General features: G+C 37.7%; 1 protein-coding gene across 1 annotated transcript in view; it reads left to right on the forward strand.

The window, feature by feature from the left end:
• Positions 1 to 3,929: 3,929 nt before the first annotated feature.
• TUSC3 (tumor suppressor candidate 3) overlaps positions 3,930 to 20,465 on the forward strand; it is a 252,662-nt gene continuing 236,126 nt past the window's right edge. The window contains exon 1 of the mRNA XM_080796474.1: positions 3,930 to 4,235. Within this exon, the coding sequence (XP_080652600.1) occupies positions 4,098 to 4,235 (138 nt within the window). The 5' untranslated portion in view covers positions 3,930 to 4,097. The remainder of the gene's footprint in view (positions 4,236 to 20,465) is intronic.

Here is a 20,465-nt window from a genome sequence, read left to right on the forward strand (position 1 = left end):
ACTGATGATTGTGGTCTGGTGCACATGTTCTCTCAGTCATCTAGTAGTAGTCTAAACAAGGACAGGGTCTAGATGTCCATCATAAGTCACTGATTCCCTGGAGCCAGGAGGTCTTGGTGTTGAGATGTCTAGTGCCAGTGGTCTAGAATATACACATGATGGCCTTGCCTGGTCATTCCTACCCAGTCATTCCTGAGGTGTTATCTATTGTGCTGGAAGACTCCAAAGAAATCATTAACTCCTTGTTCTTTACAAGGAGGACGTACATTAAGGCGTGTGTGTGTTTGTGTGCACGCGCGCGTGTGTTGGGAGCGGTGCAGGTCCTAGCAAAGACTAGGAGGAGGAAAAGGAGCTAAAAGCCAGTTTTTTGTTTTGTTTTATTTTTTAATGGGTTCCCCTCAGTTTCCCTATCTCAAGATGACATTGTAGGAGCTCTGAGCTTCCACGTGAACGAAGTGATAAAGTTTGTCACGCAAACATCTACTTCTGTGAGAAGGGTGAAGGAACGACAGTGTGAAGGACAGAGATGGAGTGTGCTTAACATACTTAAGGGAAAGTAAAGAGCCATCTGGAGCAGAGAGTGAAAACAGAAGTAGGGAATAAGGTTGGAAAGGTGACCAGGCACCAAGTAATGTAGGGTCCTGAGGGCATGGAAAGAACTACTTCTTATGTTGAGGACAGAGAAAATACTTTGCACTGATTTATGTATTAAAAGGATCACTCTGGCTAATTTCCCAATAGAAAGCAAGAAGACAGGATTAAAAAGTCTTGGTTTAGGCTGGTAAAGGAGGATGGTAAGATTAGGAGCAAGGGGAGATTGCTTGGACATCATTGAATAATGACGTCCGAAGTCTTTCTAATGAATGCTAGAGTTACAAAATGAAAAGAACAAAACAAATTCTTAAGACACTGTGGAGGCAGAGTAAGTTGGAAACTGAATACAATGGCAGCTTGGAGGCTCCGAAAATTGGTAATTTGGGAGGATGGTGGTGTCACCAACTGGATCCCAAGACCTGACCTTCACTGCCTGAACTCACCTCCCTCTGTTCTACATTTTTCCTTAAGCTCTTCCTTCTGCCTTATCTCTTAACTCAGGACCTCCAGCCTGCCCAGACCACTCAGACCAGTTTGAAAGTAACTCCCTGTCATGAACCTGCACAGACAGATCATGGAGTGACCTTTAGAATGACCAGTAATTACCCTTGCCTCATTCTTTTTTTTTTTTTTTAAAGATTTTATTTATTTATTTGTCAGAGAGAAAGTACACACAAGTAGGCAGAGAGGCAGGCAGAGGCAGCGAGAGAAGCAGTCTCCCTGCTGAGCAAGGAGCCCGATGTGGGACTCGATCCCAGGACCCTGGGATCATGACCTGAGCCGAAGGCAGCGGCTTAACCAACTGAGCCACCCAGGCGTCCCCCCTTGCCTCATTCTAATACTAAACTTCTAATACTAAACTTCCCAAAAGGGAGCACAAACTTCATTTACATAACATACAATGCATGTATAGGCGTGTTTCCTTAAGGGACATGTGTGACCTTATGCCCACCTCTATATACAATGACAAAGATCCCCTTTTAAAATATTCCTCCGAAACCTAAATAAAAGGAACCTATTCACCCCAGCTCAGAGTCATGGCTTTGGAAGTTATTTCCTATGATCTCCTTATTTACTGCAAATAAAGTTCCTTTGGTGCAACAACTCAACTGATACAGTTTCTATCTGTGACTCAGCAAGGAGTGAACTCACGTTGGTTTGGTTACAGTGGTACCACTAATTACAATAAAAGAAATTAAGATAAATTTGGGAGATGAAGTGGCAGATGGTAGATTTTGATTATGGTGAGTGTATCTTGATAGAAACCTTACATTTACAGATAAATAAAAGTGGAGGCCACTTTCACAAGTCTCAAGGAAAAAGCAATGGGCTATTCTTTTGCAAGAAATTACTATGAGCAAAAATGCTCACATAATAGTGGGAAATCAAAAGCGTGGGAGATAGAGATATTTTCTTGGTAAATTCCTTTAAAAAAGCCGGCAAAGCGTAGCATATAACAGTAGCTATCGAGCTTGACTGCCAAAGTTCAAATTCCTGGTAACACATTTTTCTAGTTGTATGACTTTGAGTGAGTGCTCCTGGCCTTAGTTTCTTCAGGTGAAAATTGTTATAATAGGAGTTATCTGATAAGATTATTGTGGAGCAGGAGTTCTTAATCTGGAATTCATGAAATTTGGGGGCATCTGTGAAACTTTAATTGAAAAAAAAATTAACCATATTTCTGTTAACCTCTAATGAAAATCTTGTTTTCTTCAATTATAAAGCGGAAGGCAAAGCATGGTAGTATTAGCAGTGTATATGGCTTTGTTTCCTGTAGAAACTAAAAATAATTTCGTATCGCAGGACACTGGTAGATATTCTGAAATACTGTTTATCATCATATTACCATACTTACTAGAATTGCTGTTAGGTCTGCTGGATTTCATGAGATTGCAAAATTTATTCACAGCCCTCAGGCTACTTAGTTGGCCATGTATCCTACAATTCTGTGCCTCTTGGTCACTCATAATCACACTGTGAAGTCTGAACATTTATACATTGGTTCCAACATGTACCCTTGCTTTCCAGCTTTCCCCAGATAGAAACGTTTGTTGACCACCAGGTGAAGGGAGGTGAATTGTTTTAATTTTGATAATGGTATTTAATTATAAATGATTCCTTTGTAATCTTATGAATTTAATTTTTGCAGTTAGAAATACTGTTTTAAGACTGGGCCAGTAGGTTTCATTAGACTATCGGACATGTTCATGATAAAAGTTAAGAGAAGAAATCTTGAGGTAGAATAAAAGCTACACTAGAACAGTAATGGAGGATAGTTGGAAGAAAGGCAGGCTGGGACAATCCCTCAGCCCCCCTTCTCCCAAGAGGAAACCACCCTTAAAAGGATTTTACCTCACCCAGGAAGGAGCCCTCTACCCTTTCCCACGTGATGGGTAGATGGCAAAACCTGATTGGATGATGGAGGATTAATCAGATTGAAATAGCCCTCCAACAAGCCCATGAAAACCCTCAGATCTAAACGCCAAGTTGGCAACCCTCTTGGATCCCCTTCCCTTTTCGGGAGCTTTGGACTGTCACTCAATAAACTTTGCTTTGCTGCCCTCCATTCTTCTCTGGTCTACGTCTTCATTCTTCCAAGCTGCCTGACCAAGAACCTGCACCGAAGGAAAAGAAATCCTGTAAGGACAGTACTTGACCCATACCACATACCCAGTAGACAGTCTGCTCTATCGTTCTTAAAATATTTCAGAGAGCAGGGTTAAGTCCTTTTCATTTTTGCATTCCCGAGTGTCTAGTACAGCGGTCTGCACTTTCGCACTCCATGGATACTGCATGAATGAATGGAATGGTGTGAAGTTTGGCTCCTCAGGCCCCTCAATTGGGACTGCAAGGAACAGCTGTGAAGTTGCCTGCGGCTAGTATGCATCCGCAGGATTATATTATGTGGATTATGTTAGAGTCTTGAGAGGGCTCAGTATAGGAGTCACAGATGTGTCTCTAATAAACGTCCCAAAAGAAAGGGAGACTGCCTCTTGGCCAGGGGGGCCAAGTGCTTATAAATTCCTTAAATCCCTCCTCCATCATCCTAGAAGGCAATTAGGTCTGTCCGTGCCTCCAGGTAAACAGGAGTTTACTTCTGCTGGACTGAAGAGGCCCCTCGCATACTCCTGGACCCTCGCACTGGATTCGGTCACAGGACAGCGTTCAGCCAGCCAGCTGGAGAACCGTGGCCGCGGGCGGCGTGGGTCTCGGGGAGAACTCTGGCGGGGGGCGCCGAGCCGCGCGCACGAGGCCCCTGCTCCCTCGCCACGCCCACTTCCTGCCCCATCCCGGGCCTTTCCAGGTCCCTTCTCCCGGTGAACCGGATGCTCTGTCAGTTTCCTCCTCCGCGTCCTCGGCGGCGTCCGCTTCCCTGGCGAAGCCGCAGGCACCCGCGAGGGCACAGGCAGGGGCTCCCGGCGGTTGGCCTGGCAGGGGTAGGACGGCGGTAGGAGCTGGGCGCGCACGGTTACCGAGCGTGGAGGAGACACTGCCCTGCGGCGATGGGTGCCAGGGGCGCTCCTTCACGCCGGAGGCAGGCGGGGCGGCGGCTGCGATACCTGCCCACCGGGAGCTTTCCCTTTCTTCTCCTCCTGCTACTTCTCTGCATCCAGCTCGGGGGAGGACAGAAGAAAAAAGAGGTATAGTGAGTCCTGTGGCCTTCCGGGTGGGCCTGGGCTGGCTGGGGCTCGCTGGGGCTCGCTGGGGCGGGCCGGGCGGGCCAGGGCGGCGGCGTTGCCAGGCAGCCTCGCCGCGTTGCTAGGCAGCCGGGCGGCGGGGCGTGGGCGAGGGCGGCCTGCGGGCGAGAGCCCAGCGGTTGCGAGGCCTGTGGGCCACGCAGTCGCGCCAGTGGGGTTAGCCTGGTGTTTTCTCAAAAACACTAAAGCATCCCCTTTGACCCTGCGCCTGAGCATCGCACACCTTTCAGACTCGCGTTGCTTTTGACCCTCGGAGGCCGAACTTCCTGCCCTTGAGTCACTAAAGGGGGTGTGTTGGGTGTGAAAATACCCTTTAGGAGTATTTGCAAACCTAAGAGAGAGCAATGTTTGGTCTTTACGTTCAGTAGCCAGCTGCCTTCGTTATTCGTTTCAAGGGGTAGCAGAGCATTTTGGAAATGTATTTTAAGTTTGTATTCATAATTACGTACTATTAAAGCTGTAGGTTTATTTTTCCTTATGTTGAACTAATGTAATGGTGAGAACAAACTCACATAATTTTAAGTTCGATAAATTTGTGAAGATCACCTGATTTCAATCTTTGTCCTCGAATAACTTTGGTAAGAGGGTTGAAGTCACTATATTTAAAATAGTAATTTGTGAATTTCAGGTATCCATCTTTGCCTTGGATACTCTATTGAGCAGGCTCAGAAAAAAAAATTACTTGGAAATGCGAGCAGTGTTTCTAAAAGTACATTGTTTTAGTAAGAGTATTCGCTTATTCAAGGTTTTCCTGGTGAAGTATTGCACACACGTGACTCAAAATCTAATTCGGGTTTAAAATGTTTCCAGGAGTTTCTTGATAGGTGGGTAGAGAGTGAAAAAAACAGCTTCATGTGTAAAATGATTGTCTTTACTCTTTGCCTGAAACAACTCTGAACTCAATACTAACTTCTTCCCTTTAGCTTTTTACTTTTAACATGAAAGTAGGCCTTACAAAATTCTTCATGGAGTTCAGGTGAGAGGTTTGGAGAAGAACTCTTGAAATTAAAACTGTACTTACAAAATAATTTAAAGACATATTTTTTTAGCATTTGGTATTTATATACCACATCCCAAGAGCTTTAGGTGTGGTGGTTTTTCTTGAGGAAGGGAGATTTAAAAGGTTTTTTTTTTTTTTTTTTTTTGAGGATTACTACAGCAGAGGGCAGTCGAAAATGATGAGGAATTCCATGGGAATTTTGATGTTTTACTTCTTAGAAAGATCACTGTGGGGGCCCTTGGGTGGCTTAGTCCTTTGAGCATCCCCCTCTTGGTTTAGGTTTAGGTCATGATCAGGGTCTTGAGATGATCCCTGCCTGTGCAGTGCTCTGCAAGGTGACTGCTTGAGATTTCTCTCCGCGTCTCCCTCTACCCCTTCCCCAACCTTCCATCTTACTTTTGCAGTCTCTCTCTAAAAATAAATAAATCTTTAAAAAAGGGGGGGGGAGATAACTCTGATCATGGTAACTTTCAGTTGGAAGAAAAGTCAGAAAATCTGAAAAGGATACATCTTCAAAGCATCTTGGTATCCTTGTACGCTACTTTAACAGGTGAAAACGCTTGTTAATTTAGTATAATTACAATAAATTAACATCTGTTTCATTAATATATTTTTTATAAAACAGGTTTTAAATGAAAAATTAGGGAGAAAATTGTTAAGGATTAGGAAAGGCTGTCTTCCGGAATTGTTTTTATTTATCTTAAACAGGAGAGTCTCATACTAGTATGTGGTGGTTTTGCAGAATACACATATTTAGGGAAAAGAAGAACGAAGTAACAATGAAGTTTTAATACTTCATGAGTACACATATCTGGAATGTAGTATATGAGAAAAAACTCACTAAGTTATACAAATTTATTTGTGAAGTTCAGAGCCCCTGATTTCAATCTTAGTCCTTAATAGCTTGGAAGGTTGTGGTGTCTTTCAATGCTAGAAGAAACTCTTTATTAGAAATATTGGAAAGTGGCTGGTCATTATTGTGGTACTTTTCTAGGGGCATTCCAGGATTGCTTTGAACATGTCACTTCATTCCCTGCTGAATTTAGAACCTGATGCCCAGTACAAAATTTGACACCATTGAACCACCAAGTGTAGCAGTTGGAACTTAATTTATTACAATAAATATTACAAACTTAAGTGCTAGAAGAGTTGACTTGGCATGAGTAGCGTATCCCTTTATACTGGGGAGGCAAAATTGACATTCATTTTTAAATTTTTAAATTATTTTTAAATTAAATTAAAATTTTTTCAGTGTTCCAAAGTTCATTGTTTATGCACCACATCCAGTGCTCCATGCAATACATGCTCTCCATAATACCCACCACCAGGCTCACCCCTCCCCCCCACTCCAAAACCCTCAGTTTGTTTAAAGTTGAACCTGGAACCGAGAATGGACATAGTTGTTTTTAGGGAAGTAGTAGTTATGAATAATAGCTACCACTATAGGTTTTCGAGTCAGGCAAATGGTCTAGTTACAACTCAATCACTATCTGATTGTATAACATCAGGCAAACCACTTAACTTCCCTGAATTTTAACTTCTTTGTTTTAAAACAGATATACCTACATCTTAGGGTTGTCACTGGTATTTGAATACGACTGTATATAAACTACTCAGTGTAGTGCCTTTAACGTAGCAGATGATCAATACTGGTAGCTATTATTATGTGGTCTTCATTTAAATGGTTAGACATGATGACAAAATCCTAAAATATAAAATATTTTTCAAATTTTTTTGCTAAAGAAATGATTTTATCACTATATAACTATATACATAGTTACTAGAATAAATTCCCTGTTTTATTATGAAACACAGAGTTTCAAACTCTTACGATATTTGACAACTTCCCAGAAGATTTTGCAACATGGAAGAATTGGTGGTATTTGTAAGTGTGTCTGTGTTTGTAAGTCCACATATATGTTTTTGTATCTGTTTCTTAATGAAGACATTTCATTAAAAAATAACTTTGTTATTTCTCTAAGAATATAGTGAAGAGCAATAGATGAGTGAATAGGCAAAGAAGATTGGAGATTTTTATAATCACTTTCCTTAATTACATTGAATATAGTCATTAAACTAATTTTTGAATCCTCATGTGAAGTGATAAGAATTTGTGGGAGTCTGTAGTTTCTTGGCAGTATATCATTTGCATATGTAGTGCATCATTTTCTTTTTATTTTAATGGCGTCTCTATTTTTTTACATTGTAAACACTTAACCAGTTAATCAACTTCATTTAGAATTGTTTTAATCTATAATAATACCTGATAATATAAAAGGAGCTCAAATTCTGTAATTATTTTCAGTGGATTTATTGACTTTAACATTATCAAAAGTTGCTATGCAAATAATTTATCCTTTACATTAGCTAATTTGCTATGACATGTAGGTAACAGTGAATATGCATTATGAAAAATTGAGCAGCTCATAAATATTTTTGCGAAGTAATATGATTGCCTAAATGAAATATCTCAATTGCTTCTGACAGAACTTCTGTATGTGATTAATATTTCTAAGTACATTTTACATTGTACTTAGATGTAAATGTAAACTTGTACAATGTACAAGTACATTGGAGATGAATATATCCAGTTATTTTTTTTAGTGGCATAGCCGTAAAATAGAGACTTTACTGTCTTAGGCAGTGAAGAAAAGGGAGAGGATGGAAGTGAGCAATGGATTTTATCTTTAAGCGAAGAATTTAAGTTGAAAAAGAAGTAAGTTTGTAAATATATGAGTGCAGCTTTAAGAAATGCGTAGTTAAAAAAAAAAAGAAATGCATAGTAATTTTGCATAGATATGTATACACATAGACCACAGATTATGCCAATGCAGGTAGTTTCATCTAGGCTAAATTTTGTATGTATTAACTCCTTGCTGAGTAGTTGGAAGTGACAGGTCTTACTCAGAATGGCCAAAACCACTTGTCAAATACTGGGAAGGCTTAGCCTGCTGCAGTTTCACAGATGATGGCAGAAGGCATGGGATTCCTGGGTCACAGGTAGACAGGTTATCACTCACAGCCTCAGATTTGCCGGAGTATCAGCATTTGTGCTGATGACGCAGGCTAAATGACCCCTACAGGTATAGGAAGTTTTGTGGCAGCAGAAGGATCTTGAGTTTAAGGAGCTCAAAGTTGTTTGTTTGTTTGTTTGTTTTTTGCCACTAAATGCTTTAGTACATTCTTTATCAAAGTTTTTTATAATAGGCTTGTTTGACCTTTGACCCGGGGGTGACATTATCTTTATTAAAGTGGAAAGTAAAAAAACCTGCTCTTTGTTTTAGATAAGAGACTGTCTTCCGAGGCTTGTGTGCTATATACATCCTTGAAAAGGTGTTCAGAACAAAGCCAGTTAGTACTTTGCTTGCATGTTATGTAGAAATCTATGACTTGTTTCCTTAAGTAAGAGATAAAGAGATGGTAACTTTGTCAAAAGAGAATTTGGGGATATTTTCCTCTCTATACATACACCACCAGCATATTCAGTCCCATATATGTGATCTGTTCTACATGGAAGATAGAAAGGGAAAGGGGAGAAATGTGTAACCTGAGCCACAGATTTATCAGTTGTTAATCTTTTAACACATTTACTTTTGTATTTTCTCCGTATTTAGTGAGTTTGGATGAATATGACCCATATGCCAGTTACTGACATTGGTTACTTTGGTGGTCTCCATGGTTTATTTATCTTATGATTGCTTCTTTCCATAAGACTCCCTCCCGGAGCATCACGTTAATTCCACCAAGATAGAATATTTACCTTTGGCCAAGTGTAGGAATGGCTTTTGTTCCCGGGCTAGAGAACAGGTAGATCATGAACAAATGTATATGTTAACATAACATTGAGAGTGTGTGTGCACGTGCGTATGTGTGTGCATGTGTGTGTGCGCTCAGCATGCAATGAGGGGACCAAATAGTATTTATGTAAGTATCTACTTTTTATTTTACCTATTGGGCAAAATTTCTGCATCTTCTCAAAGTGAGCATATCTGAAGGGGAACTCCTTTTTTTATTAATTTTTTAAAAGATTTTATTTGGCAGAGAGTACAAGCAAGGGGAACCGAAGGCAGAGGGAGAGGGAGAGGGAGAAGCAGGCTCCCCACTGAGCAGGGAGCCTATGATGTGATGCAGGGCTCAATGCCAGGACCCTGGGATCATGACCTGAGCCCAAGGCAGACACTTAACTGACTAAGCCACCCAGGCACCCCTAAAGGGGAACTCATAAGCCTTCTCTCTGTCCACCTGTTTTTGCATTGCTGTTAACAGTGTTGTGTTATGGGGAATAAATTTTAACATCCTCAAATCTCATTTTTTAAGTAATTGGCAGTGTAATATGTCTTTGTCACTCTCACCCTGTATTTTGCACATCGTATACAGAAAGGCTGGCTCTGTACTCTCTCGAGGAATTGTACATAGATTTAAGGAGAACATCTTGCCAAAATAGGGTTTCTCCCTTAATAGCTATGAAAAACACATAAATATTTAGTTCGAATATTAAAATTTCAAAAAAGTTATTCAAAATAATAGGTAATGTATTTTTTCATAGTAATTGGTATCAGTCTGCCTTCCCGCCTTGTTTTCTGTTTAATGCCAGAAGAAAAAAGATCAACAGTGAGCTTATGGAGTCCTTCAAAATCTATGCTAAAAGTCTTAACAAAGAAGAGTAGAACTCTGAAGCCATTTATGAGCTGAAAAGAAGTAAAAGGAAGTCTTTACTGATATGTTTATTGTTACCAAGGTTTTGGTTGATCATATAAAGATACCTATTGAGTTTGACATTCGGAGGTGAAATAGAAATTTCTTTCCATTGCATGTTACCATGAGAACTTAACTACCTTTAATGAAAAGGAGCACTTGAGTATAGGTTGAGTATAGGTTCTGTGCTTGGAAAACAAAACCATTGGAAACTTAGTTTATATAAATATTGTGGTAAAACTTGGGATACAGAATTCATTATAAATTGTGGAATCTGTTTACTATTCATATTAAATATTAAATTGAGATACTTTAGATACTCACTGAGTTTAACAAACTAAGAAGTTGGAAATCAGTCTAAATTACATTAGGGAATGAAAAAAGTAATAGAACAGATAGGAGATGGAGTGCTAGGCATTTCACTTAGGTTAGAAATGGTCTTTATAGTATCTTTGCTTGCTGGTTTGGCAGATAACTTTGTTTGCCTTACCTTTATTTAGCTAACAACAGTAACTTGTTTTGATTTAGAGAAACTGGGACTATCCCAAGCCCAAAACATTTAAGTCAAAGATTATCATTATCCAGTACCTTAGAAATTACTGGTTTAGGTAGGAGTGAGCATATATACAATTATATGGGGACTTGTGACAAGTTTCCTCTTCTTTTGTAAGGGACACACGGAAGGGAAATTCTCTTTTCTTATCTTTGTTAATATGAATATGAGAATGTGATGTTTGAGTTATTGAACCCATCTTGTAAACATTAAACTACAAGCCTGAGGGCAAAACAAGTAAGTTCATGATGGCAGAGTAGAAAAATGGAAAAAATATGGGTATTTGTAATTGCTATAACTCTGGACTCCTTGTTAGGTACTAATAAGCTTCATATTCTTTAAGACATTCTGAATTGAATTTACAGATTTTTTTTGTATCTGAAAGCATTCTGATGAGGAAAATTATCTGGGATTAACTGGGATTAATCTGGGATTAAGAGTTTTACCCGTGATTGTTATTTACCCAACTTAGAAATTTACTGTCTTCTTTTTTTTTTGTACTGTGTTTAGTAGCTTAACAATGACCTAGCTATATGACCTTCTTTGTGAATTAGATATTAAATATTGAAGGATTATTTACATATGTATAGCTCTCCTTTATTTTTGAATATTAATGATCATTATTAGAAGTCTGTGTATGTTTTGGTGTTTTTGAAAGTGCATTTTTCCATGTCTTCCTTTTATTAATATAACTTTGTTTTTATTGTATGAATTGAAGTTCTCTAAGTATGATGTGTCCAAAAAATTGTAGGAAAGAAATTGGAAATAAATTGATTATATGCCTTGAAAGCTCTTAGCCCAAGAAAGAGAGAAAGAATAAGTTGTGTTTCAGATATATTTGCTGTATGGTGTTTTCTGTGTGAATCCTTTTAAAAAATACTTAACTTCTTTTGCTTTTGTGTGTATAATAGAGTGGTACCTAGTTTCATTTTAAAGACTACCAAATAAAATAGAGGAAGACGGGGCGCCTGGGTGGCTCAGTGGGTTAAAGCCTCTGCCTTCGGCTCAGGTCATGATCCCAGCGTCCTGGGATCGAGCCCCGCATCGGGCTCTCCGCTCCGTGGAGAGCCTGCTTTCTCCTCTCTCTCTGCCTGCCTCTCTGCCTACTTGTGAGCTCTGTCAAATAAATAAATAAAATCTTTAAAAAAAAAAAAAATAGAGGAAGACATTTTATTTTGAAAATGATCATATTTGAATATTGTTATTTTGGTTTACATTTGAGTTTAAGATTAAGCAAAAGAAGAGTTGGGACCCTCCCCCCTCTAAGGATAAGGGTATTGTGCAATGATTGTTCCTTTTTCGTTTTTGTTTGTTTTTTAGCATTGGAGTTTTCAAAGTGAATAAAGGATTTTTCTTTTTCTTTCTTTTTTTTTTTTTTTTAAAGATTTTATTTATTTATTTGACAGACAGAAATCACAAGTAGGCAGAGAGGCAGGCAGAGAGAGAGGGGGAGGCAGGCTCCCTGCTGAGCAGAGAGCCCAATGCAGTCTTGATCCCAGGACCCTGAGATCATGACCTGAGCTGAAGGCGGAGGCTTTAACCCACTGAGCCACCCAGGTGCCCCTAAAGGATTTTTCTTATGCTCAGGAAAGTGAAGTGGTGGGCTGTGTCCTACTATTGTTTCCTGTACTTTTTTCTCTTAGAGACTTTATGGGGAGAAAGAGTGGCTGAATCAAGGTGTATACTACCATAATGGTACTCTAATTTAGGTTCCTCTTGACAGGTACATGAGTCACATGCTTTGATGTTGGAGCATATTCCAAATCATAGAGTTGTAACCATAGATTAAAAACAAAAAACAACAAAAAACTGCATTATGGAATGTTAGAGCAGGAGGGTCAGGTTTCAGGCTAAATAATAAAGTTGGGACTGGATGTTAGGTTTCCTGACACCAGAGTTTGTATTTCCATATTCCCATGCTCAGTTATGCTGTCAGATTCTTCTCCCTCCCCTCAGCCCCTTCACTACTTTCATTATACTGTTTTCCTCTGTCTTTTCATAGCTGATGTTATAACTTTATAATTTCTCCTTCATGGATATTCGTTTTTTAAAACCTAAAATGATTAAAAGTGTGGCAGATGTAAAACCTGCCAATACTGCTTAGACGTGATTCCTTTGAGAACCTAATTTATAAAATTAAACCATCTGTTTCTTGATGAACCTGTTTAAATAAAGGAAGTTAGGCTATGGTAAACCTTAGTCACAAGAGTCAGAACTCTAAAACAGCACAGAACCCCAAACCAGTGCCTCCTATAATCCCTAATGCTAAGTAAAACATGTTCACAAATCTGTTTGCCAAAGCCAGAAATCTGGGCACATTTCACTTGGTCTCATACCTTTACTTACTTGTGACTTTTTTGACACTCATTCCCTTACCCCAACTAAAGATATTCTGCAGTTTCTCTGACCAATGCTGTTTTTGAGGAGTACTGTGCCACCGGGTATAATCCGAGGTTCTTTTGTGCTGTTAGTACTTTTCCTGAGTGAGCCTGTGTCTGACTTGACTTTTTGCTTTCTGTCTGTTCTTACATGCTTCCCTTCAGTGCAGCTTAAGTCACTTGCCACCCCCCCACCCCGTTTTGGATGATGGACTCCTCGTCTGTGCTCACACAAATGGATCTTGGTGCTTATTTCTTTATAACTTTTATGTGAATTATTGTCTGTCGTCTGTCATTCCTGTGGTTCTACAAGCCCTTTGAAGAGAAGGGCTTTTTCCCCCTTCATTTCTAAACCTGCATATTCAAGCATAGTACCTTGCAGTTGGTAAATGCTTAGTGAAGTTATTTTGGTCAAGTTACTTAATCTCTCTAAGCCTCTTTTCCTTATCTGTAAAATGAAGATAGTATGTTAGTCCCTACTGTAGAGCTGTGAGCCTGACATGAGATAATCCCGTAAAGGATTTAGCAGCAAAGTGCATGGAACATAGTAAATGCTTCGTGTTAGCTTCAGTGGTGATAGTGGTGAATGAATTTGTAGGGTGTATTCTTGTTTTTGTTTTTTTATTTTTTTACATGAATAGCACACATTGATTTGACATTACAAGAGACAAATTAAAAACTAATCCATTTGATATGCATAACTTTTTATAAATATTTTGTTCTCCTATTTGACAAGTTAGGGCTCTTGAAAATATCGTTGCTTGCTTCATTGCCAGCCATAATGGGTACTTTTACTACTTGACTTTTATATAGCATTTGACATTGTTGGCTACTACTTCCTTACCTTCCCCATCCCCAGCTTTATTGACATATAATTGACATAATATTTTGAATATTTAAGGTGTATAACATGCTGACTTGATACACTTATATATTGGAAAATGATCATCACCATGGCCTTAGCTAACACCCGCATAACATCACATAGTTACCATTCCCTTTTTGTGCTGAGACATTTAAGATTTACTCTCATAACAACTTTCAAGTAAATACTACACCACTGGTAAATATAATCAAAATACTTGAGCATTAGATTACCAGAACTTACCTATTAACTGGAAGTTGGTTCCCTTTGACCAGTATCTTCCCATTCCCCTGCCCACCACCTCCTGTGACTATCACTTTACTCTGTTTCTTTGAATTTTTTTTCTTTGATTATGCGTGTAATACAGTTTGTCTTTCACTGTCTGACTTATTTCACGTACCGTAGTGCCCTCAGTGTCAATCCACATTGTTGCAAATGGCAGGATTTCTTAGTTTTACTATGGCTGAATGGAGTATTTCCATTGTGTGTGTGTGTGTGTGTGTATGATGTATATGTATTATGTGTGTGTGTATATAATGCATATACATCATACACACACGCGCGCGCACACACACACAGACACATCATAGTTTCTTCATATTCATCTGTCAGTGGACACTTAAGATTGTTTCATGTCTTGGGTCTTGTAAATAATGGTGTTATGAACATGGGGGTGTGGATATCTTTTTGAGTTAGTGTTTTCATTTTGATTGGAAGTATTCCAGAAGTGGAATTGTTGAATCACATGGTAGTTCTATTTTTAATTTTTTGAGGCTCCTCTATTCTGTTTTCTTCCCCCCTACCCATTCTGTTTTCCTCCCCCCTACCCATTCTGTTTTCCATACTAACTATACCAGTTTACAATCCTACCACTAGTGTGTGAGGGTTCCCTTTTCTCCACATCATCACCAGTGTTATCACTTGTCTTTTTATTTTTTCTAGTTGCATGAAGAAATAATTGGCATACATCATTATATAAGTTTAAGGTATATACTATTATTGTTTGATTTGCACATATTATGAAATGATTGCCAGAGTAGTTTTAGCTAACATCCATCTTCTCATATAGATACATTAAAAAGGAAAGAAAAAATCTCCTTTTGAAGAGAATTCTTAGGATTTACTCCGTTAACAGTTTTCCTGTACATCATATAGCGCTGTTAACTATAGTCCTCATGTTGTATATTACACTTCTAATACTTACATATGGGAATTTGTGCCTTTTGACCATATTCTTCCAATTATCCCACCCCCACTCTGCTTCTGGTAATCACGAGTCATTAAGTGTGATCTCTTTTTCTATTATTATTAAAATTTAGATTACACATACAAGTGAAGTCATATAATATTTCTCTTTCTCTGACTTATTTCACTTAGCATATGCCCTCATGTTTTTGCAAATGGTGGTAGTTCCTCATTTTTTTATGGCTGAGTAATATTCCATTGTATATATATGCCACAGCGTCTTCATCTGGTCATTTCCTGATGGACATTTAGGTTGTTTCCATGTTTTAGTATTGTAAATAATGCTGTTATGAACATGGGGGTGCAAATATCTTTTTGAGTTAGTGTTTTTGTGTTCTCTGGATGCGTTCCCAGAAGTGGAATTTCTGGGTCATATGATAGTTCTATTTTTATGTTTTTAAGGATCCTCCATTCTGTTTTCCACAGTGGCTATGCCAGATTACAGTCCCACCAGCAACATACTCAGGTTCCTTTTTCTAAATATACTCACCAGTATTTGTTGCCTCATGTCTTTTTGATGGTAGGCTTTCTAACAGGCATTACTTGTGGTTTTTTTTTTTGTTTGTTTTTTGATGATGTCCATTCTAACAGGCATGAGGTGATATCTCATTGTGGTTTTGATTTGTGTTTCTCTAATGACTCATGATGTTGGCTAGCTTTTCATGTAGCTCTTGGCCTTTTGTGTACCTTCTTGGGGAAAGAAATGTCTACTCAGGTTTTTTGCCCATTTTTAAAATTAGATATTGTTTTGTTTTGTTTTGGCTTTTGAGTTGTGTGAGTTCTTTATATAATTTGGAGATTAACCCCTTATCAGATATATGGCACAAATGTTTTTTCTCATTCTGTAGGTCATCTTTTTACTTTGTTGGTGGTTTCTTTTGCTATAGAAGCTTTTTAGTTTGATGTAGGCCCACTTATTTTTTGCTTTGTTGCTTGTACCTTACATGTCATAGCCAATCATTGCTAAGACCCATGTCAAGGACTTTTGTTCCTGTTTTCTTCTAGGGATTTCATGGTTTCAGGTCCTATGTTTAAGTGTTAATCCATTTCAATTCAATTTTTGTGTGGTATAAGATGGGAGTCTAGGGGCGCCTGGGTGGCTCAGTGGGTTAAAGCCTCTGCCTTCAGCTCAGGTCATGATCTCAGGGTCCTGGGATCGAGCCCCGCATCGGGCTCTCTGCTCAGTGGGGAGCCTGCTTCCCTCCTCTCTCTCTCTGCCTGCCTCTCTGCCTAGTTGTGATCTCTGTCAAAAAAAAAAAAAAAAAAAAAAAGATGGGAGTCTAGTTTCATTGTTTTATATGTGAATATCCAATTTTCCCAGCACCATTTATTGAAGTGATTGTGTTTTCTACACTGAGTATTCTTGGCTCTCTTGTCAAATATTAGTTGACTGCATATGGTTGGGTTTATTTATGAGCTCTTGATTCTGTTAAAATGATCTATTTTTCTTTTTTTATGTCAGTACCATACTGATTCAATATTTAATATTATAGTATAGCTGGGAATTAGGAGATGTTCTGTCTCCTTTTTTGTCCTTTCTCAGGGTTGCTTTGGCTATTTGGGGTCTTCTGTGGTTTCATATACATTTTAAGATAGTTTTGTCTACTTCTATGAAAATGCCATTGGACTCTTGATAGGAATTGCATTGAATTTGTGCGTAGCTTTTGGTAGTATGAACATTTAACAATATTTTTCCAATCCATGAATATGGGATACCTTTCCATTTATTTTTCTTCCTCAGTGTCTTTCAGTCTTGTAGTTTTCATGGGGGCATCTGGCTGGCTCAGTTGGTGTAGCGCATAACTCTTGATCTCGCGGTTGTGAGTTTGAGCCCTGTGTTGGGTGTAGAGATTACTTAAGTGAAATCAGTCTTTTTTTTTTTTTTTTTTTTTTTTTTAGTTTTATTTATTTGAGAGAGGAGTGAGAGAGAGAGAGAGAGAGAGAGTGCGCACAAGTGAGGGGGAGGGGCAGAGGAAGAGGGAGAAGGAGACTCCTTGCTGAGCAAGGAGCCTCATGTGGGGCTCAATCCCAGGACCACAGGATCATGATTTGAGCAGAAGGCAGATGCTTAACCAACTGAGCCACCAGGTGCCCCAAATAAAATCAGTCTTGTAGTTTTCAGAGTACAGATCTTTCAACTCCTTGGTTAAGTTTATTCCTAGTATTTTATTGAAGTTACTGTGGGATTATTTTCTTTATTTTTTAGATAATTCATTCTTAATATGTAGAAATGCTCTGATTTGCATGTTAATTTTGTATCCTGCAACTTTACTGAATTCATTGATTAGATCTAACAGTTTTTTGGTAGCCTCTTTGGAACTTTCTATGTATAAAATTATGTCACCTGCAAATGGAGATAGTTTTACTTCTTCCTTTCAAATTTTGATGCCTTTTATTTCTTTTTCTTGCTTGAATTTTTTGGCAAGGAACTTTCAAGATCGTGTTGAATCACAGTGATGAGAGTAGGCAATTTTTTTTTGTTCCTGATCTTAGAGGGAAGGCTTTTAACGTTTCATCATTCAATATGATAATAGCTTTGGGCTTATTATTTAAGGCCTTTTATTTTGTTGAAGTGTATTTTTTCTATATCTAATTTAAGAGGTTTTTTTTTTTTAATGAATGGATGTTGAATTTTTTCAGATGCCTTTTCTATGTCTTGACATAATCATGGTATTTTTCTTTCATTCTATTAATGTGATGAATCAAGGTGATTTATTTATGTATGTTAAAACATACTTGCATCCAAGATATAAATTTCTCTTGACCATGATGAGTGATCCTTTGAATGTGCTGGTGAATTCAATTTGCTGGCATTTTATAGAGAATTTTTGCATGGACATTTATTAGGGATGTTGGTCTGTCACTTTTTTTGGTACAGTTCTTTTCTGGTTTTAGTATTAGGGTACTGCTGGTCTTGTAAAATGGAGTTCAGAGCATTCTGTCTTTGATTTTTTGGAAGACTTTGAGAAGCATGCATTGATTCTTCTTTAAAAGTTGGGTAAAATTCATGAGTGAAACCATCTGGTCCTGGGCTTTTCTTTGTTGGAGATTTTTGATTAAATCTCCTTACTAGTAATTGGTTTATTGAGACTATTTTTTCCTGATCCAGTCTTTGTGGTTTGTGTGTTTCTAAGAATTTTTCCATTTCTTCTAGGTTGTCCAGTTTAGTGGCATGTAGTTGTTGTTAATAATTAAGCCTCTTATGATTTTTTGTATGTATGTGGTATACATTATAGTATTTCCTTTTTTATTTATAATTTTCTTGATTAGGGTCCTCTTTTTTTCATTGGTTATTATACCTAAAGTTTTGTCAATTTTACTTTTTCAAAGAACCAACTCTTAGTTTGGTTAATATTTTCTATTATTTTCCTGTTCTTGATTTCATTTATTTCTGCTCTCATTTTTACTATTCATTCTTCCTGCTAACTTCATACTGTTTGTTGTTCTTTTTCTGGTACTGTAAGGTGTAGAATTACCTTGTTTATTTGGTATCTTTCTTGCTTCTTAATATAGTGGTTATTGCTATGAATTTCCCTTTTAGAACTGCTTTTGCTGCATCCCGTAGATTTAGGTAGGTTGTGTTTCATTTACATTTGTTTGAAGATACTTTGTTATTTTACCTTTGATTTCTTTTTTGAAACATTGGTTGTTCAGTAGAATGTTGTTTAATTTCCATATAATTGTGAAATTTTCAGCTTTCCTCTTGTTATTGATTTCCAGTTTCATACCATCATGGCCAGAGAAGATAATTAATATGATTTCAGTCTTCTTGAATTTGCTAAGACTTTTTTTTTAATGGCCTAATATATGATATATCCTAGTAAATGTTCCATGTGTCCTTGAGAAGAATGTGTAGCCTGCTGTTATCAGATAGAATGTTCTGTATATGGTTGTTAGTTAGCTTCATTTGGTCTACAGTGTTTTCCAAATCCACTGTTTTCTTATTGACTCTCTGGGTGGATGATGTATCTATTGTTGACTATGGGATATTAAAGTCCCCAATTATTATTGTATTTGTGTTTATTTTTTTCTTTTATCCCTGTCAGTTTTTTCTTTAAGTAGGTGCTCTCTTACTGGGCATATTGGGCATATAAATATTTATAAGTGTTACATGTTTTTGGTTTATTGAACACTTTAGCATCATATCGCGATCTTCTTTATCATTGTATACCGTTGTTAAAGTCCACTTTCTAAAACAAGTGTAGCTTACCCTGCTTTTTTTCCCCCCCATTTGCTTATATATCTTTTTTTCATTCCTTTACTCTTAGTCTCTGTGTGTCTTTAAATGAGTCTCTTATAGGCAACATATTATTGTACCTTGTTTTTTATCTATTAGCTATCCTCTGTCTTTTGAGTGGAAAATTTAGCTTGCTTTCATTTAAAGTAATTATTGATAAGTAAGGGCTTATTATTGCCATTTGTTAATAGTTTTCTGGTTTTGTAGATCCATTCTTCCTTGTTTATTACCGTGGTGACTTTTTCTGTGTTTATTGTTTTGTGGTGTTGGTATGCTCTGAGTTATTTATCATGTTCTTTTGTGTAATTACTATAGATTTTTCCCTTGTGGTTACTTTGACACTTACATAGAATATCTTAAAATTTTGGTACACTATTAAACTAGAAACAACTCAATTTCAATAAAATTCTTAAGCTTTACACTTTCACTTCTCCCTCTCACATTTAGGTTACTGATTTTACAATTTACAGACTTTTTTATACTGTGTAACTGATAACAGATTATCTTAATTATGGTTGTTTTTACTCTTTAAAAAAAAAAATTCAAACTGGAGTTTGAATTATGTACCACCATTACCCTATTATAGAATCCAACTTTGACTATGTGTTTACCATTACCATGCCATCTCATATTTTTATGATGTTGATTAGCATCTTTTAATTTCTGCTCAAAGTATTCCTTTAACATTTCTTGTAAGACACTTCTAGTGGTAATGAATTTCTTAAGCTTTTGGTTTTTGGGAAAGTCTTTCTCTCTTCATTTTAGAAGGATAGCTTTGCAAGGTAATATGTTTTGGGGTGAGTTAGTTTTTTTTTATTCCTTTAAAACTTTGAATTTGTCATCCCATTCTCTTCTGGTTTGAAAAATGTGTGTTAGAAATCCACCCGTAGTCATATGGGGGTTCTCATGTATATAATCTCTTTTACTGCTTTTAAAATTGTCTTTGACTTTTGACCATTTAATTAAAACATGTCTAGGTTTAGCTGTATTTGGATCTAAACCTATTTGGGATCCTTTCAGACTCTTATATCTAGATGTCTACTTCTCTTCCCACGCTTGGGAAATTTTCAGCCACTGTTACTTTATTTTTTAAAGATTTTATTTATTTATTTGATTGACAGAGCATGAGCTGGGAGAGAGGCAGAATTGGAGGGAGAGGGACAAGCAGACTCCGCACTGAGCATGGAGTCTGTTATGGGG

Source organism: Martes martes (assembly GCF_963455335.1).
Source record: "Martes martes genome assembly, chromosome: 2".
Lineage (NCBI taxonomy): Eukaryota > Metazoa > Chordata > Mammalia > Carnivora > Mustelidae > Martes > Martes martes.